General features: G+C 44.3%; 1 protein-coding gene across 2 annotated transcripts; it reads right to left on the bottom strand.

The window, feature by feature from the left end:
* Nucleotides 1-1,609: 1,609 nt before the first annotated feature.
* Nucleotides 1,610-20,360, bottom strand: LOC124151010 (NFATC2-interacting protein-like). 2 transcript variants are annotated; one of them, XM_048396361.1, is made up of 8 exons: nucleotides 20,279-20,360; nucleotides 17,346-17,586; nucleotides 15,857-15,938; nucleotides 10,811-10,945; nucleotides 10,373-10,535; nucleotides 9,523-9,667; nucleotides 8,633-8,754; nucleotides 1,610-4,864 (listed from the first exon to the last, which is right to left on the bottom strand). In XM_048396361.1, the coding sequence occupies exons 1-8, from the start codon at nucleotides 20,312-20,314 to the stop codon at nucleotides 4,703-4,705; spliced, it is 1,086 nt and encodes a 361-aa protein (XP_048252318.1). In that variant the 5' UTR covers nucleotides 20,315-20,360; the 3' UTR covers nucleotides 1,610-4,702. The 2 variants fall into 2 exon arrangements, with proteins under 2 accessions (XP_048252318.1, XP_048252317.1); XM_048396360.1 differs by lacking the exon at nucleotides 20,279-20,360 and adding an exon at nucleotides 19,389-19,448.
* Nucleotides 20,361-21,034: the final 674 nt, after the last annotated feature.

The raw sequence follows: 21,034 nt of genomic DNA, 5'->3' as shown, positions 1-21,034 counted from the left end.
AATCCTCATTCCCGAGCATGTTGAGAGGTGATCCAGTGTGTGACACATGACATTATACGAAAGGTCGCTGAAAGTTCCGAGCCGATCTGTGATGAACTGCGTTGGAATTGGTTGCAAATTATTTTTCACAATTTCCCTCTCCGATGTCCACACACTTTCGCCAGCAATGCTTGATCCGGCTGGTGTCAAAGTCTTCCTACTGGTGGAGTCAAAAGTCCTTAAAATCAGAAATGACGTTATCAGACACCTCTTTCCAATCTGGTGACTAGAGATGTTCAATGAATTCAGAGCCACAACTTTCGTGTGTTTTCTCTCACAGTTGCCTAAGCAGATTAGCAGAATCCCTGAAAGCCATCGCAGGATGAGGCGTTTCCAATACTTTGTTAACTGCTGATGGTGGTGAACCCAAGGCTTTTCCATGATTACAAATCACTGAAAGTCAGCTGCTTCAAAAAAGACGTAAATTCTCGTGAGAGATGATAATCCTTAAGCATTTCTGATCAGGACTCGGAAGCATGTCACGTGAAGTCTATACCTCAGAATGTTCTCATAAGAGATGCCAACTGTATTGGCTATGTCATTTCTGGGGATAATCATGTGTATTTATCAACATTTTCCTTAAAGGATTTCAGTTGAAGGTCTTCCTAATCTTGGAAGCGCCAGAGCTACAGATAAGCTGCGTATTTCCGTAAAATACCCCCCCCCCCCCCCCCCCCGAAACTATATAAAACCCAATTACTTTCAGTTAACTTGCGTACAGAAACGCAGGCATTAAATGGAAAACGCAATGGTTTGAAAACAGCATGCGTAAATACCCAATGAAGCTTTTTCAGCATGCTTACAACAGAGCAAGTTTCTGAAACACAATTCCGAGCTAATTTACTTGCCGAGTCAAGCCTAATTTTTTTCGAACTTTTCACATCTAAAACATTATTTCATTTTTTTTAAAATCTCAAAATGTTGACTCATTTCGGGACAAACCCAACAGAGTGATGAAGAGATGGGTGAAAAAATATTGGTTACCCAATGAAAAATGTAATGACCCCAAACCTTCGAGTAAAAACTGATGTGCTCAAAAAGTTATCTGGAGCTCTGAAGCGCTCTCTATTCCCCTCCTGAACTCACTGCTGTACAGTGGTGAAGGAGCCAGCAGCATCCCCTAAGTTGACACCATGAGTTCAGCAGGCTGCAGCGGTGACACCGTTGTCAAGTATCGCCAATTTTGTCCATTTTCATCAACAGAGCATACCTCGTCATTGTGATGTCTACAGAAACGTGCTGTATGGTTGGGTGTTTGGTTCTCATGCAGCCTGTACTGTTCTTAACACATGCAAACTGTTAGTGGAAAACATCATCCTTTGTAGGCTTTGAACTTCCAGCTACCCGCGAATGAAGGGATCAATGATGCACGTCAGCAGTGATACGAACATTGAAATTTCAGGACTGCTGAAGTCGAGGTGAAATTGGGTTGAACGTCGCATCCAAGATTATTGCACTTATATAGCGATATGTGGTGTGTGTGTGTGTGTGTGTGTGAGCGAGCGCTGATGATGCCAATTTATAGTGCTAGCTCACTGAGACTTTCTACAATGACACAAATAACAAAGACTGAATCATTCTGCTATATTACATATAACTATTGCATAGATACATTATGTACATTAGACACTGATGGATGGACATGATAACAGACTGCTAGGAAGTGATGAGGACTAAAACTAGATACATGGTTACCCACTGGAACAGTCGGTGGGATGCTAATGTCAGAAGTTGTCTTGTAGTTGGGTACTGTTCTGTAGTGGGTATGGTATTACGCCGTTTTAGCAATATTCCAGCAACATCAATTCAGGGGACACCAGAAATGGGCTTCACACATTGTACCCATGTGGGGAATCGAACCCAGGTCTTCAGAGTGATGAGTGAATGCTTTAACCACTAGGCTACCCCATCCACCCCTGTGGTCCTGTAAACATTCATGATTGCAGTCATGTACACTTCCACTTCCTTCCAAGAGAAACACATACTTGTAAATGATACAGCGCTGCGTACATGTTTGGATTTAGCTGCCATGGAAGAACATCAAATTATCTTGTGATTATTGCCAGAAATGTATCTACTGACATTATACATATATGTACATGTGGTCTTCTCCCAAACATACTGTCCAGACCAACCAAATCTCCTTGAGCCAGAGACTAATGCCAGAGGTGACCTTATTAAAGGCCATGTTGGGAGACCAAACCAAACTGCCAAAACCAATTTTGAAAGCCATTTTGAAAAATATCAGCCATCATGAACTTTTCTTATGCTCATAAAACATCCATAAACACGACTCCCAGATGGGTCGCACTTCAATGACATCTATAAACACGGCTCTCAGATGGGTCGCACTTCAATGACATCTATAAACACGGCTCCCAGATGGGTCGCACTTCAATGACATCTATAAACACGACTCCCAGATGGGTCGCACTTCAATGACATCTATAAACACGACTCCCAGATGGGTCGCACTTCAATGACATCTATAAACACGACTCCCAGATGGGTCGCACTTCAATGACATCTATAAACACGACTCGCAGACTGGCCGCACTTCAATGACACCCATAAACACGACTCCCAGATGGGTCGCACTTCAATGACATCTATAAACACGACTCCCAGATGGGTCGCACTTCAATGACATCTATAAACACGACTCTCAGACTGGCCGCACTTCAATGACATCTATAAACACGACTCCCAGATGGGTCGCACTTCAATGACATCTATAAACACGACTCCCAGATGGGTCGCACTTCAATGACATCTATAAACACGGCTCCCAGATGGGTCGCACTTCAATGACATCTATAAACACAACTCCCAGATGGGTCGCACTTCAATGACATCTATAAACACGACTCCCAGATGTGTCGCACTTCAATGACATCCATAAACACGACTCCCAGATGGGTCGCACTTCAATGACATCTATAAACACGACTCGCAGACTGGCCGCACTTCAATGACATCTATAAACACGACTCCCAGATGGGTCGCACTTCAATGACATCTATAAACACGACTCCCAGATGTGTCGCACTTCAATGACATCCATAAACACGACTCCCAGATGGGTCGCACTTCAATGACATCTATAAACACGACTCCCAGATGGGTCGCACTTCAATGACATCTATAAACACGACTCGCAGAGTGGCCGCACTTCAATGACATCTATAAACACGACTCCCAGATGGGTCGCACTTCAATGACATCCATAAACACGACTCCCAGATGGGTCGCACTTCAATGACATCTATAAACACGGCTCTCAGATGGGTCGCACTTCAATGACATCTATAAACACGACTCCCAGATGTGTCGCACTTCAATGACATCCATAAACACGACTCCCAGATGGGTCGCACTTCAATGACATCTATAAACACGACTCCCAGATGGGTTGCACTTCAATGACATCTATAAACACGACTCGCAGACTGGCCGCACTTCAATGACATCTATAAACACGACTCCCAGATGGGTCGCACTTCAATGACATCTATAAACACGACTCCCAAATGGGTCGCACTTCAATGACATCTATAAACACGACTCCCAGATGGGTCGCACTTCAATGACATCTATAAACAGGACTCGCAGACTGGCCGCACTTCAATGACATCTATAAACACGACTCCCAGATGGGTCGCACTTCAATGACATCCATAAACACGGCTCGCAGACTGGCCGCACTTCATTGACATCCAGACATGTCACAGTTAGTATGTATGAGCACCCAGACACATCTCACACTTCAATGGCAAGGAGTCTCGCGTAGGTGGCATCTGTGGGTTGGCTTCCCGATGAATTTCACACTTCAATGACATCTGTAGACTTTCTAACGGATAAGTCTCACACTACAATGGCATTAAGAAGCATGACTTGCCAATGAGAAACAGGAAACCAATGGGCTGGCTTACCCTATGAATATCTCACACTTCGATGGCACGTACAAGCACGACCCCCACCAACAACTCTCAGTCTTCAAAGGCACGTACAAGCACGACCCCCACCAACAACTCTCACACTTCGATTGCACGTACAAGCACGACCCCCACCAACAACTCTCACACTTCAATGGCATGTACAAGCACGACCCCCAACAACAACTCTCACACTTCAATGGCATGTACAAGCACGACCCCCACCAACAACTCTCACACTTCGATGACACGTACAAGCACGACCCCCACCATAACTCTCACACTTCGATGACACGTACAAGCACGACCCCCACCAACAACTCTCACACTTCGATGGCACGTACAAGCACGACCCCCACCAACAACTCTCACACTTCGATGGCACGTACAAGCACGACCCCCACCAACAACTCTCACACTTCGATGGCACGTACAAGCACGACCCCCACCAACAACTCTCACACTTCGATGGCATGTACAAGCACGACCCCCACCAACAACTCTCACACTTCGATGGCACGTACAGGCACGACCCCCACCAACAACTCTCCGACTTCAATGGCACGTACAGGCACGACCCCCACCAACAACTCTCCGACTTCAATGGCACGTACAGGCACGACCCCCAACAACAACTCTCACACTTCGATGGCACGTACAAGCACGACCCCTACCAACAACTCTCACACTTCAATGGCACGGACAAGCACGACCCCCACCAACAACACTCAGACTTCAATGGCATCAATCGTGTCCATGTCTTCCATTTCCAGCTCCTCTGGAGTCATGGAGGGTAAAATGTCTTCTCCATCAAACATGAACTTCAAGTAGGACAGTTCTGTTTTCACTTTGGTGGCGTAACTACTCATCAGCTTGCGGAGGGCCTGGTGCTGAAATACAGGGGAACAGTGAGTGAGTGAGTGAGTGAGTGAGTGAGTGAGTGAGTGAGTGAGTGAGTGAGTGAGGTTTTACGCTGCTTTTAGCAATATTCCAGCAATATCGGGGGCCACCAGAAATGGGCTTCACACATTGTACCCATGTTAGGAATCGAAACCGGGTCTTTGGCGAGACGAGGGAACACTTTAACCACTAGGCTACCCGACCACCCCACATGGGAACAGTGGTGGCAGGACAGGGGCATCATCAATAGTGGGATCAACAACCTGTCATCAAGTCAATGATGTTCTAATGAGCATGTAGGTGTATGGTTTCATGCCGCTTTTAGCAATATTCCAGCAATATCATGGCGGGGGGACACCAGGAATGGGCTGCACACATTGTACTGAGGGGGAATCGAACCCGGGGCTTAGGCGCGACAAGAGAACGCTTTAACCACTAGGCTACACCGCCATCCCTGTTAAGATATGTGTTGTTTAGCATTGTCAACGCCACTCACCAATATTACAGCTGTATCATATGACAGCAGTCTAATCAAGCAAATAATCAAGGCTGGATCAAACAATCCAGTGACAAATATTGTGCGGAACGATCCACACAGAAAATGTAAATACTTTTGTCTAGTGTAAGCTGGACTACAAATGGAAGACCAGTGAGGTAAGGTTAACACTAGTGGAGGACTAATCTTATGGGAAACGAATTTGAAACACATTCACAGTGTCCCATGGCAATGGAGTTCAAGATTACAAGTTGCCTGTGTACCAACCTTGTTGACCTTGATGAGGATCTTGTTCTTCCTGTTGCTGCACTGGACGTACAGGGAGACGGCATCCCTGGCCGGAATGTCCTCCCCCATGTCCAACATGCCCGGGCTGTACAGGTGGCAGTCTGGAAGCAGGACCACAATCACAGTCAGTCTTCTGGGTGCTACTACAGTGCCAGGACCTCAGCAGTGGACAGCCTTTTGTCCTCCATTGCCAGGACCTTATCAATGGACAGCCTTTTGTCTTCCATTGCCAGGACCTCAGCAATGGACAGCCATTTTGTCTTCCATTGCCAGGATCTTAATGGACAGCCATTTTGTCTTCCATTGCCAGGACCTTAGCAGTGGACAGCCTTTTGTCCTCCATTGCAAGGATCTTTACAATGGACAGCCTTTTGTCTCCCATTCAACTTAGTTTGGGCTATGGTCAACATGTGGTAGCAAAGTAACATTGATTTCACATAGTTATTAAAGAGAGGAAATATTTGAAAACATTTTCATGACAAAATTTTTTTGGGGACGTTGAAAACCCATGCACTAAATTTCTTCTGACGATTGAATAACTGGGATCTGCAGATTGTAGACATTTCCCACTTTGCTGAATTTGACATTCAAAGTTTGCCAACAACGACAAATTTTGCTTGTTTGTTGTTAAACGCTGCACTCAGCAATATTCCACATATATGACGGCGATCTGTAAATAATTGAGTCTGGACTGACAAACCAGTGATTGACACCACAAGCATCGATCTACACAACTGAGACACGATGACATGCAACCAAATAAGCGCGCCTGACCCCCTGATCCTGTTAGTCGCCTCTTGCGGCGGGCAAGGGTCAGCCGAAGAGCTACGACAGGCATGGTCCACTAGAGACCAGTGTGATGCACCTACCGATGATATCCGCGATGTGCAGGCTGATGCTGATGGGAGTGTCTGTGGGCAGGATGTTCCTGTCCGCCACCATGAAGAACAGATGATCCTCCTCCTCCTCAATGTCCCCAGCCAGCCTCGTCTTGATGCTTTGAAACGTGTCGGCCTGCAACACACGTGTACACCGTAAGCTTCACAGAGCTTGTATTCTGGTAACTGGCAGTACTTAGTAACATTTCCCAGACACTAACAAATTTCAGTTGATCATGTTAATTTGCGCACTTCAATCAAAAGTGACTGCCTCCTAGATCTAGTGATAGAGCGTCTGCCCGGAGAATGGAAGGTCCAGGATTCGATCTCCAGCCACGTCATACCAAAAGACGTTACAAAATGGTACTTCTTGTTACCCTGTCTGGCGCTCGGCATTAAAGGGTAAAACAAGGACTGGTCGGCTCAGAGTCAGTATGCTGTGTCTAGATCCTTATACCATTGTCAAGCAAGACTTTCGGTATAGATCCTTATATCGTTGTCAAGCAAGACTTTCGGTATAGATCCTTATACCATTGTCAAGCAAGACTTTCGGTATAGATCCTTATACTGTTGTCAAGCAAGACTTTCGGTATAGATCCTTATACCATTGTCAAGAAAGACTTTCGGTATAGATCCTTATACTGTTGTACAAGGATCAATGCCGAAACGTCGCCTTTACGGTATTAAAGAAGCTGTTATCCATAAATTGTGTCTACTTCGTCACCTGTCAACTTCCAAGTAATGCCTATCAAACAATTCAAAACGGGGATAACAACAACCCTTATGTGTTCGGAGAGTCCAGAATGAGAACACAGGCATCCATATTCAGATGGTCCTTCACCTTCATCATGCTGTACTTGAAGATCTTGGACTTGTAGCGGATCTTGGCTGTCATGCTGGTGGTCTCGGGGGCGGGGCTGCTGAGGTGTCCCACAAGGACAAGGTCATCGTCCTCGGATGATGAGTGTTCCACTCGTATCGTGTCCTTCATTCCTTCCAGTGTCCTGATGGGAAACAAGCAAGGGCTTAACAACAACTTCTGAAGCATCAATTCTACAAGATGGCATATGCTTTATGAGCTACAATAATTTATTTGTTTGTTTGTTTGTTGTTTAACGCCGCACTCAGCAATATTGCAGCTATATGACGGCGGTCTGTAAATAATCGAGTCTGGACCAGACAATCCAGTGATTGATGTCATGAGCATCGATCCATGCAAATCGGATCAATGACATGAGCTGTATGAGTACAGTGTATGGTAAAACCATGACGAGCTTACCGGAGAGCCTTCTTCATGTGTCTGTTCATCCTTCGTGTCCTGGTGGGCTTCTGTGTCACTATAGAGTCAGGGGTGGGAGGGGGGGTTGGCGAGCGGGAACGCACAAAGGACGACTCCGGTGTTGTGAGATTGGTGCTGATAGCAGAATAAGTAAATGTTTAGCTTATATGTGGCTAAGCATGGTAAGTCACTCATTAATTGTCAGGCTGAAACTTGTAGTATCCTGACATCCTTAAATATCTACAAGTCCAATTTATTATCCATAGGGTTAGAAATAACCGAGTTCATAAAAATTGTATGTGCACTAGTGCAAATATCACTTCTCTCACACCAGTGTATTGTTTCCATCATCTGAACGGCATTGTTGACGACATTCAAATCTTATTGTGACATACGGTGAGAATGACATTACACTAGAAATGAGGTCATAGCTGAAGATTGTTGACGTCATTTGACAAATTGGGGTTCTCTAGGACAGTGCAGGTGGTCAGTGCATTTTCTATAAGGTGAGCTAAAAAGGATTAAGAAATAAAGGGTAATGAAAATATTATTATTTTACAGCTGTATCATATGACAGCAGTCTAATCAAGCAAATAATCAAGGCTGGATCAAACAATCCAGTGACAAATATTGTGCGGAACGATCCACACAGAAAATGTAAATACTTTTGTCTAGTGTAAGCTGGACTACAAATGGAAGACCAGTGAGGTAAGGTTAACACTAGTGGAGGACTAATCTTATGGGAAACGAATTTGAAACACATTCACAGTGTCCCATGGCAATGGAGTTCAAGATTACAAGTTGCCTGTGTACCAACCTTGTTGACCTTGATGAGGATCTTGTTCTTCCTGTTGCTGCACTGGACGTACAGGGAGACGGCATCCCTGGCCGGAATGTCCTCCCCCATGTCCAACATGCCCGGGCTGTACAGGTGGCAGTCTGGAAGCAGGACCACAATCACAGTCAGTCTTCTGGGTGCTACTACAGTGCCAGGACCTCAGCAGTGGACAGCCTTTTGTCCTCCATTGCCAGGACCTTATCAATGGACAGCCTTTTGTCTTCCATTGCCAGGACCTCAGCAATGGACAGCCATTTTGTCTTCCATTGCCAGGATCTTAATGGACAGCCATTTTGTCTTCCATTGCCAGGACCTTAGCAGTGGACAGCCTTTTGTCCTCCATTGCAAGGATCTTTACAATGGACAGCCTTTTGTCTCCCATTCAACTTAGTTTGGGCTATGGTCAACATGTGGTAGCAAAGTAACATTGATTTCACATAGTTATTAAAGAGAGGAAATATTTGAAAACATTTTCATGACAAAATTTTTTTGGGGACGTTGAAAACCCATGCACTAAATTTCTTCTGACGATTGAATAACTGGGATCTGCAGATTGTAGACATTTCCCACTTTGCTGAATTTGACATTCAAAGTTTGCCAACAACGACAAATTTTGCTTGTTTGTTGTTAAACGCTGCACTCAGCAATATTCCACATATATGACGGCGATCTGTAAATAATTGAGTCTGGACTGACAAACCAGTGATTGACACCACAAGCATCGATCTACACAACTGAGACACGATGACATGCAACCAAATAAGCGCGCCTGACCCCCTGATCCTGTTAGTCGCCTCTTGCGGCGGGCAAGGGTCAGCCGAAGAGCTACGACAGGCATGGTCCACTAGAGACCAGTGTGATGCACCTACCGATGATATCCGCGATGTGCAGGCTGATGCTGATGGGAGTGTCTGTGGGCAGGATGTTCCTGTCCGCCACCATGAAGAACAGATGATCCTCCTCCTCCTCAATGTCCCCAGCCAGCCTCGTCTTGATGCTTTGAAACGTGTCGGCCTGCAACACACGTGTACACCGTAAGCTTCACAGAGCTTGTGTTCTGGTAACTGGCAGTACTTAGTAACATTTCCCAGACACTAACAAATTTCAGTTGATCATGTTAATTTGCGCACTTCAATCAAAAGTGACTGCCTCCTAGATCTAGTGATAGAGCGTCTGCCCGGAGAATGGAAGGTCCAGGATTCGATCTCCAGCCACGTCATACCAAAAGACGTTACAAAATGGTACTTCTTGTTACCCTGTCTGGCGCTCGGCATTAAAGGGTAAAACAAGGACTGGTCGGCTCAGAGTCAGTATGCTGTGTCTAGATCCTTATACCATTGTCAAGCAAGACTTTCGGTATAGATCCTTATATCGTTGTCAAGCAAGACTTTCGGTATAGATCCTTATACCATTGTCAAGCAAGACTTTCGGTATAGATCCTTATACTGTTGTCAAGCAAGACTTTCGGTATAGATCCTTATACCATTGTCAAGAAAGACTTTCGGTATAGATCCTTATACTGTTGTACAAGGATCAATGCCGAAACGTCGCCTTTACGGTATTAAAGAAGCTGTTATCCATAAATTGTGTCTACTTCGTCACCTGTCAACTTCCAAGTAATGCCTATCAAACAATTCAAAACGGGGATAACAACAACCCTTATGTGTTCGGAGAGTCCAGAATGAGAACACAGGCATCCATATTCAGATGGTCCTTCACCTTCATCATGCTGTACTTGAAGATCTTGGACTTGTAGCGGATCTTGGCTGTCATGCTGGTGGTCTCGGGGGCGGGGCTGCTGAGGTGTCCCACAAGGACAAGGTCATCGTCCTCGGATGATGAGTGTTCCACTCGTATCGTGTCCTTCATTCCTTCCAGTGTCCTGATGGGAAACAAGCAAGGGCTTAACAACAACTTCTGAAGCATCAATTCTACAAGATGGCATATGCTTTATGAGCTACAATAATTTATTTGTTTGTTTGTTTGTTGTTTAACGCCGCACTCAGCAATATTGCAGCTATATGACGGCGGTCTGTAAATAATCGAGTCTGGACCAGACAATCCAGTGATTGATGTCATGAGCATCGATCCATGCAAATCGGATCAATGACATGAGCTGTATGAGTACAGTGTATGGTAAAACCATGACGAGCTTACCGGAGAGCCTTCTTCATGTGTCTGTTCATCCTTCGTGTCCTGGTGGGCTTCTGTGTCACTATAGAGTCAGGGGTGGGAGGGGGGGTTGGCGAGCGGGAACGCACAAAGGACGACTCCGGTGTTGTGAGATTGGTGCTGATAGCAGAATAAGTAAATGTTTAGCTTATATGTGGCTAAGCATGGTAAGTCACTCATTAATTGTCAGGCTGAAACTTGTAGTATCCTGACATCCTTAAATATCTACAAGTCCAATTTATTATCCATAGGGTTAGAAATAACCGAGTTCATAAAAATTGTATGTGCACTAGTGCAAATATCACTTCTCTCACACCAGTGTATTGTTTCCATCATCTGAACGGCATTGTTGACGACATTCAAATCTTATTGTGACATACGGTGAGAATGACATTACACTAGAAATGAGGTCATAGCTGAAGATTGTTGACGTCATTTGACAAATTGGGGTTCTCTAGGACAGTGCAGGTGGTCAGTGCATTTTCTATAAGGTGAGCTAAAAAGGATTAAGAAATAAAGGGTAATGAAAATATTATTAAACTCACACGTGTCATACTAATTTTACGACCAATCAACAACCAATCAAAATGCCTCTTCTGAATGCGAGTTGGGCAGTGATCTACATTCAGTATTGTAGCCTCATCTGAGAGCAATCATTACATATAATTAAATCAGAAGACTGTTCTATCTTAGAAACTTATTCTGCATAACTCCTTAATGCATCTACTGCAAGGTTCAGATGAAGCTGTGAGGTCCAGATGAAGAAAATAGTTGTTCAACTAGCTGTGAAGCAAGGCCCCATCACACAGTTCACGTGACCACGATAGTGATGACGTCACGGAATCTTCACATTACTGCTCGAATTGGAACATATGAAGACACCGCGGGGAGGCAGCTCTGCGATGGGAGGTCCCTGAGACGTAGTAATGCAGGAAAAGTACATAAATGTACAAAATATTTAGATTTTACTAAAGGTTTTTTAACTAATCCTGCATTACTCCTTAATACATCTGAATCGGACAGTAGGGCGGAAGGCATACCTTCAGATGTGGTTAAGGTAGAAAACTTCCAAGTGTGTCTAGGTAGTCGTCAGACCACAGCCTCTGCGAAGAACAGCAACCATTTGACCAATCCTGTTCGCGGAAATATCGAGACAGCAATAGAAAATAGTGTGTGCTCGAGTGTAGAAACTGACTTACCGTGCCATCTGCTGGGTAGCAGGAACCCCATTGGGTGTGAAAACACTGGGCAATTTGGGTAAGGCTGGTTTTGGACTGGAGGAAACTTTAGCGGCATCGAGGATTGATGACCTGCTGGGCAACAACCAGAGGGCCAAAACTGCAAACGCCTTCGACGTCTTTCAAAGCCATGTCCCTCAGATAATGGCTGGTGAAGACCTTGTCTGCCCTCCAAAAACATCCTTCCATGATTGCTCTAATGGAGCGGTTGCTATGGAGAGCCATTGTAGAGGCAACCGCCTGTGGGGATTGTTGGCTCTTGGGGGGTCAAGATGGACGGCCTTGTATGCCTGAAGAATGATAGCACTTAACCATAAGGATATGGTGTTGCGGCTGACTTCAGTCACGTCATGGATGTTTCTGAGCCCCAAGCAGAGTCTTGGAGCAGCGGTTGAACACTCATAGTGTGCACACACTGGGCACAATAGGAGTTCCTCGTCATCTTCCAACATCTATGATCGAGGAGAGAGGTGGGATGGCGGATGACTGGTCGAGCTGTCCGGGGAGTTGATCCTTGGCAACACACACACACCCTCAGGTGAACTGAGGTCCACGAACCACTCTCTCCTTGGCCACCAAGGTGTGATCAAATTTAGAGCGAGGCGCCTGGTTGCTTTGACCTTCTGCATCACCTTAGCCAGAAAAACAGGAGGCGAAAATATGTACGCTCCTAGTCCTTCTCAATGGAGGTCAAGCATGTCACCCGCCAATGCCTGTTGATCTGGCACCTGAGAGACGCATGCCTGGATCTGGCAGTTCTGGCTGGTGGCAAAGAGGTTGATGTTGGGATGACTATGCTGGGATGAGGCGCTGACATACAAGATGCAAGGCCCTAGAATGAAGCTTCTTCTCTGTGGGAGCCACCCTGTCTGGCTGGATAGAGTGTCTGCCAGAATGTTTGGACATCCGGGCAGGTGCTGGACCAGGAAGCGCAAACCCAAACAATCCACAAGATGAAAAAACCCAGAACATATCCTGGAGGAGGGCCTGTAAGTGTGTCGTCCCGATTACACAGACACCACACCACTGTGATGATGTCAGTAGAGATGGCGAGTTGAGTGTTCAGGAGGTCAGCTTTGCCAGTGGGATATCGCTAAAATTAGGGCTTCCAGCTCCAGACTCTTAATGTGCCATGTGCGCTGCATAGTGGACCACAGCCCTGAAGCTGTCTGGTCCCGACCCTGCAAAAAGGCTTCTACGAATTGGTTTGACATTGGTGACAACCTCTGTTAACCCTGTTGAGGTCCTTCAGGGAAGAACGCCCTGTCCTGGTAGATCATTCAGGGAAGTTCTGGGAAACATGCTCCAGGGCTTTAAGAGCTGTCATCACTTGAGACCCTGGCGTGGGTGTCAGATCTGATCGTTGAAGAGTGACAAAGCAGACAACAGTTGACGAGAATGTCAATGCTGGAACTCTGAATCCCAGTTAGTGATGGTTAGGTATCAAAGATGACAGGTGGTGTTAATCTCAGCGATAGCAACTTTTAGATGGTTACACATTTGGTCAATCTGGCTCTGCTGGTAGTCGACAACAGTCAGGAAGTGATAAACCCGATTAATGTTGGTCTCAGATAGATCCTGGTCAATGGCCCATGAAGTGGAAACCAAAGCCGACAAGGGTCTCAGAGAGCGCCTGATCTTCTCTAAGAAGGCAATATGTGAATCTGGGATCTTGAGTGTAATGACAATCCTGTCATCCAAGACATGTGCATTGCCACTTTGAAAGCATGGACGTGGAAGTCGTCCTCATATTTGGGCACCTTGAAAGCTGGGGGAATAATAGTCTGGCAAAATCCTCATCTAGTGCTTTAACCAAGTCCTGAAGCATAGGATCAGGTGGGATGGTGGTGAAGGCTCCACCGCAGACAAACAATCGGCCATCCAATCAGGCACTTAGGATAAGCTGAGATGGGTGTCCGTCTCCAGGGATGTCTCGTAGTCCAGTACAAAACATCCTTCTGACAATTCTGTGATACAACTGAGAGCATCAGATGGGAGAGCGCCTCCTTGCACGGCGCTTGGAACGTGAGGCCTGGGGGAAGTGCCGGGTGACGCAGAACCACGTGATGTCTGATCTGTAGGAGGAGTCGCAGGACTGTCTCAGTAGGTGCAGTCTGAGCAGGAGGAGCTGTCGGTGCTAATGTTGGTTGGTTGGTTGGTTTGTTGTTTAACGCCGCACTCAGCAATATTCCAGCTATATGACGGTGGTCTATAAATAATTGCTCCTGGACCAGACAATCCAGTGATTGATTTCATGAGCATCAATCCACGTAATTGGGATCGATGACATGCATCAACCAAGTCAGCGAGCCTGACCACTCGATCCAGTTAGTTGCCTCTTACGACAAGCATAGTGGCTTTTTACGCCAAGAATGGGTTGCTGAAGACCTATTCTAGCCCGGGTCTTTAGGGGTCTCGGTGCTAAGGTAGTTGGAGAGGCTGGAGGCACAGGCTGATAGGGGGACGCCAGCACAGGATACATATGTTACGCAGAAGTTGTTGGAACATGGACTGCATAAAAACTCCATGTAGGGTCTCTGTAAGGTGCTGCCGTCTGCTGGTACATGAGAGGTGCTGGCAGGAACCGGGGAGGCGCAGGCAGAAATAGACCCTGTGGGGCAGATGTCATGGAGGAGCCGAAAGGGGAAGGTAACACTGTAAATGGCGCCTGAGAGATTGTGGCAGGTGTTGACAGTGGTATAGTAGTAGGTGCCTGGGTAGGAGATGATGGCAGTGGAATATCTGACGGCGCAGAAAATGTAGGCAGCGCCCAGCCCAACAGACGGCTTTGAAATAATCACAGGGTTCTCATGCTGAAGGGAATTTTGAGAGTCTGATATTTTCTTGGAATCTCGTAGAGTCTATTGTGTAAGCCGCTTGCTAGAGACCGGTAGATACTTGTTAACGCTTGATGGGGAAAGTGAGCACAAAAAAATCACACTTAAGACTCGTGGTACAGATCTGCGTACAGTCAAGACACTGTGGATGGGGGATCTAGGAAGAGTAAGTGAGTTTGATTTGATTTTATGCGGCTTTTAGCAATATTCCAGCAATATCACGGCCGGTGACACCAGAAATGGGCTTCACACATTGTACCCATGTTTGGAATCGAACCTGGGTTTTCAGCGTGCCGAAAGCCGACCGCCCCGGTTCTTGGAAGAGTTTTTACCAGGGCAGCAGACACAATGAACAAGCATCAATCTGCAATTTAAGCAGAAGTTGCAATGATCAAAGGGTACCCAATTAGAAAGGATAAAATTACCAAGTTTTAATCCAAATAAAGGGTAAACTTTACACTAATAAACGTGTAAAACATAAAATAATTACCAAGCCAAAAAGAATACCCAACATAAATCTTGATGTAGGAGACCAAGCTAGAAATCAAAATGGCAGATTGGAACAAAAAGCACACTAGAATGACAAATGTCACTTTCATGTGCAAAACATAAATGCTATAGTATATATAGAACAGGAAAACACCCATGGTAGGATAGGAAATAAATCACATCCAATTCAATACAAGAAGAAATAAACAACAGATTACACAAATTTGCAAGACAAATTTATTGATACAAGAAGTCTGTCTGGTGACAAGTAGTAAAGTGAAGATTCCTTTATGTCATCACTTCGTGAGCTGTGCGATAGGGCCTGCTTCACAACTGGTTGGAAAACCTTTTTCATCAGGTGGACCTCACACAGCTTCGTTTCTGTCCAAAACAGTAAATGCACTAAGGAGAAATGCAGGACAAGTTAAAAAATTTAACATTTAGCAGAAGAAGATGTCACCACTCACCAATCCAGGTCATCCTTGCTGTCATCCAGTGTTATTGAGGGCACTCTCCTGTCAGTCTTCACATCCTGCTTTGGTTTCTCAACTGGCAACAGGAACACATTATATTAACCTATTTGTGAACATTGTGACAGAGATAGAACTAAACACAAACGCTAAACTAGCTGGGTAAAGAAACTATGACTTTGTAATGTTAAAGCAATGGGGAAGTTGTACTGCCTGCAGGAACTTGTTCTCGCCCAGGCTAGCGGGCTTGTGTGTTCTGACACTGTGTGAGATGTACATGATACATACATGATATACAGTGTTCGAAGCTAAGCAAGTTGGTAAAGTCATCCTTGTCACAACCCTAATGTAAAAAACTAAAAAAGCGGGAGGTCTCAAGATTTGAATACAATAACCGATAACTCTAAGGCCCCCCTTCCCACAACCCTTACCCTTAACTATTGGATTACTTAATTACAAGGGATATAAGCATGCAGGTCGATCAGGGCCCTGGTTTTAACTTGACTGTCACCACACACTGAGCAGGCTGACTAACAGTGAAAAAAAAGGAAAAACTCAGCTTCAATAAATTCAATACACGTAAGTGAATTATATTTGTTGGCCAAGAATCATTATAATCATCAAATAATCTTGACAATCATCATGCTATCAAATGGGGTCAGTAACCGGGGCAATGTCCTTACATGTAATTCAAATCTAGTATTGCCACAAAATTATTTTGTTTGTTGTTTAACGCAGCACTCACCCGAGTGTCTTTTGATATCAAATATATCAACACTCGTATATATATTTGATATCAAAAGGCACTCGGGTGAGATTCTCTATATGATGAGAGTGAGTTGGTTTTAACGCCGCTTTTAACATTATTCCAGTTATATCACGGCGTGTCAGCTTAACATGCTTAATGTGGGAGAAAAGCCCGAAGTGATGCAGGTCTAAGACGCTTACCATTTCGGTGAAACCCAGGAGCACGGGTATGGTGCTGACAAACCTAGAAACATAATTCGGGTGAACCGGGATTCGAACCCACAATCATAGGTTTCTGGCGTGCCCAAGGGATGCAACTCTGCACAGCGAATTGCGGCGCCTTAGATGACTGGGCCACCTGTGCCCCCTGATAGCAATGTAACCATGGTAACAGCAATTCCATGCATGAAAACTTTCTGTGAAGGAGTTGGCTTAACGCCGTAATGAGTGAGTGTGTGTTTGTTGTTTAATGCCGCCCTAAGCAATATTCCAGCTATATGACGGCGGTCTGTAAATAATCGAGTCTGGACCAGACAATCCAGTGATTGACATCATGAGCATCAATCCACGCAATTAGGATACGATGACATGCATCAACCAAGTCAGCGAGCCTGACCACTCAATCCCGATAATCGCCTCTTACAACAAGCATGGTGGCCTTTCAGCCAAGCATAGTTTGCTGAATACCTATTTGAACTAAGATCTTCACGGGTGTATTGCCACATAAAATCAGCCTCACCTATTGGCGTTTCCTCTTCATCCTTATCTATGCAGAGTTGAAGCCTGCCTGACTTCAAGTCCTCCAAACACTTCGTGACTCGAGTCGAGTACACAGACACTTGTTTCTTGGGTAGCACTGGCGGGACAGTTGTTGGGTTAGAGGCTAGTATGCTGCGGACAGACCTTGTGGATCGGGTTTTGCGTATCTTTGGGGGAGAATCAGCATCAGAGCTGTCACTGTCTGACTCGGAGAGAACATTCTGTAATGAAAACAATGTCCATACAACACAAGACAAGCAGGACACAAAGGACTCCAATAAATATCTTGATAGCAATGTGAGTGTGAGTGAGTTGGGTTTTACGCCGCTTTTAACAGTATTCCAGTTATATCGCGGCGTGTCAGCTTAATGTGGGAGGAAAGCTGGAAGTGATGCAGGTCTCAGACGTTTACTACTTTGGTGAAACCCACGAGCACGGGTATGGTGCTGCCAAACCTAGAAACATAATTGGGGCGAACCGGGATTGGAACCCACAATCATAGGTTTCTGGCGTGCCCAAGGGACGCAACTCTGCACAGTGAATCGCGGCGCCTTAGACAACTGGGCCCCTTGTGCCCCCTGATAGCAATGTAACCATGGTAACAGCAATCCCATGCATGAAATCTGGGATACGAGGGTACTTGTGATTTACTCATCGTCTGTCCCAGTGTTCCTGTTTACCAGTAACTACCAGTATTTTACCTGTAAACATGGTAAAGTTAGGCATGGTCCGGTTATTCATGTGGACTGGCAAAAAAGTACTTTATAAATCTTTGTTGTTGAATCTTGTCACTGTACTTTGTGTGAGTAACATGCAGATCTAACTAAACTATGTTTAACGCCGCTATGAACAGTATTCCAGCTTAACATGGAAGGAAAGCCCGAAGGGATGCAGGTTTCAGATGTTCAGCGCTTTGGTGAAACCCACGAGCATGGGTATGGTGCCGTCAAACCTGGAATCATTTTGTCCGAAAAGGGATTGGAACGTGTCCAAGGGACGCAACTCCAGGTTTCTGGCGTGCCCAAATCAAACCCAGGCCTTTGGTATGACGTTTTAACTCACACAAAAGTGAAGCGGATAGCCTAACGATCGATCAACGGCTTTTTAGCATTCACCAACACTAATGCACCTGTCAGAGTGGGCCTAAAGTACTCACGGAAATGAAAAAACCCCTGTTTTTTCGACCTCAGATCTTAAATAAATGCAGTTAATATACAAAATATGTAAATATTCAAACAACTAAATTAGTACTAATTGGGCCGTGGCACAAATACAGCGTATCAAATGTTTTTATGCCTTTTTACACGTAAAGTGTGTAAAATTGTGAATAAAACAGACTATTGTGAAACAGGGCATAACCAGGTGTAAGTAGATCAAGGTGACCTATGACACCTTGACGACAGGTGAGAACAGGTGCATAATTCCTATAGTCTGTTTCTGCTATGTCAATTTGGACTTAGTTTTATTTTTGAATGTTGAAAGTGCCGACAAATTACCTCCTGTAAAGTACATTTTGTATTGTTCACTGAGATCAAACTAGCAAATCCAGACTAGTACTTTTCGAGTTGTTTTGTTATTTTACAGCTACATAACACTTTGTGTCGATTTTTAAACTGAGAAAAACAGGTTTTTTTCATTTCCGTGAGTACTTTAGTTCTGGATATATATAATGCATATAAAAACAAGTGTTTTTTATTAAAAATCATTACATCTAAGTCACGTATTATAAGTACACCATACTTTTAACTGCACACGATGTCTACATTATGTGGACACAATATGATAAGATTTGTAAAACGGGGGTACACTTAGATGTGGTCTGGGTACAATATTACAAATCGTTTGCCATATTGTTTTGTTCCCAGACCACATCTAATTTGTAATATTGTACCCAGGGCACATTTTGATCGAAAAACAATTGAGAGTGACGCTATCAACTAATGCTGTGTTTTTCTGTCATTTATCACAAATTCAACATACCCTTCAAAATTATGTGATAAATGACTGGATCAAAAACACTCACTGCACTCGTTCCTTCTGAATCATGTGAATGCTTGTTGACAGCCATCGAGTTCTGTAACAGATCTGCACATTCACACTATCTGTCGCGGTTTGCATGATTTACCGGTTTGGTTCTATCTAAAATGTACCAGGTTCTCATAATGATGCAAACTTTAAGGGGATTGTGTCTTGTTTGTAATTTGTGTGGATTTTTCTATTTAAAGTGTGTACATATTCCATAGTTTTCTACATATTCTCACGGTTTTCAATGGAAGGTTGGTTGGTTTGTTTTATTTTACGCCGCACTAAGCAATATTCCAGCCATATGACAGAGGTCCCGAAATAACCAAGTTTGGACCAGACAATCCAGTAATTGATATCATGAGCATCGATCCACACGATAGGGATTGATGACATGCTTCAACTAAGTCAGCGTGCCTGCCCCTCCCGATCCCGTTAGTCGCCTCTTACGACAAGCACAGTCGCCTTTTACGGCAAGCATGGGTTGCTGAAGACCTACTCTACCCTGGATTTTCACAGGCCTTCAAAGTAAAAACCTACATTTCTGCTTGTTCTGGCCTCACAAAATAATTATATTCCAGCCATGAGGAAGTCAAGGTGCCAGACATTTCAACAATACAGACACTGTCTATTTTCTGCTTCTTATCTATGCTGTCGGCCTACGGGCCTAACTCATCAACTGCAACGACATTTTGGCGACATGCCCTTCATATTTGTGATGGTACGAGCTCTGAAAGCAGCCACCATAGATCTAGGCCATGTATTAGTATTTACGTAAATCTGTTGAGACACAAAGTGACATTTAGATCCTTTAAGGCCTAAAGGGTTTATTCAATTCAAAATATGACAATGTCAAACAAAAGAATAACCCATACAAACTGGACCACTGACCATATCTCTGCTTTCCAGAGGTAACCTGTCTCCCATATTGTTTCTTTCAAAATGACGATTAGCGCCAGTTTCTTAAAAAGTGTAACTGAAGAATCACTGGATACGGATTAAGAATCATCGCTCAAAGCCAAGCCGTTACATAATATTTAAATGCTTAAATTTCGTAAGCGTCATTATGATTAATCGCCAAAAAAGCAGTCTAAAATGGAAAAGAAACAAAACGGATTTAGGATGCGGGAAATAATTTGTGATATACAAACAATTTAAATCACTTTTTTATTTTTTTATTTTTTTTAATCGTCTTGTCAGAAGGAATAGTGATCACTACAATGTACGTTGTGTATATAAAAATACAGAGATAGTGATCATATTAATGATCATTCATAATTATTGCTTTCAAGATTATGTTGATTTGTACTTACGACTGTACTTTTCTACTGTACATTGTTGCAATTGTCAAATGCGATTAATACATAACAATTAAAAGAAAACGTTTGAAGCAGTTTGAAGATGGGAAGCCACGCTGAAATCATCTTGGATAGAATGGAACAGCATGATTGTCGCATAGATCAGCGAAGGCTCGTGCAGATAAAAAGCTCGTGCAGTTTCACGTGCACGTGAATTTGCAAGTGCGCGCTGATTGGCTGGAGACCTGTTCAGCTTTTTGGAATTGAGATATTTCCACTGTCGGCACAGCCAAGTGTGGTCAAGTTATAATGGTAAGTCATAACTATTCTTGTTGGCTATGCATTAATA

The sequence above is a fragment of the Haliotis rufescens genome, unplaced genomic scaffold (genome assembly GCF_023055435.1).
Source record: "Haliotis rufescens isolate VD_foot unplaced genomic scaffold, xgHalRufe1.0.p SCAF_15, whole genome shotgun sequence".
Taxonomy (NCBI): domain Eukaryota; kingdom Metazoa; phylum Mollusca; class Gastropoda; order Lepetellida; family Haliotidae; genus Haliotis; species Haliotis rufescens.
This window is presented reverse-complemented; position numbering and strand designations above follow the sequence as displayed.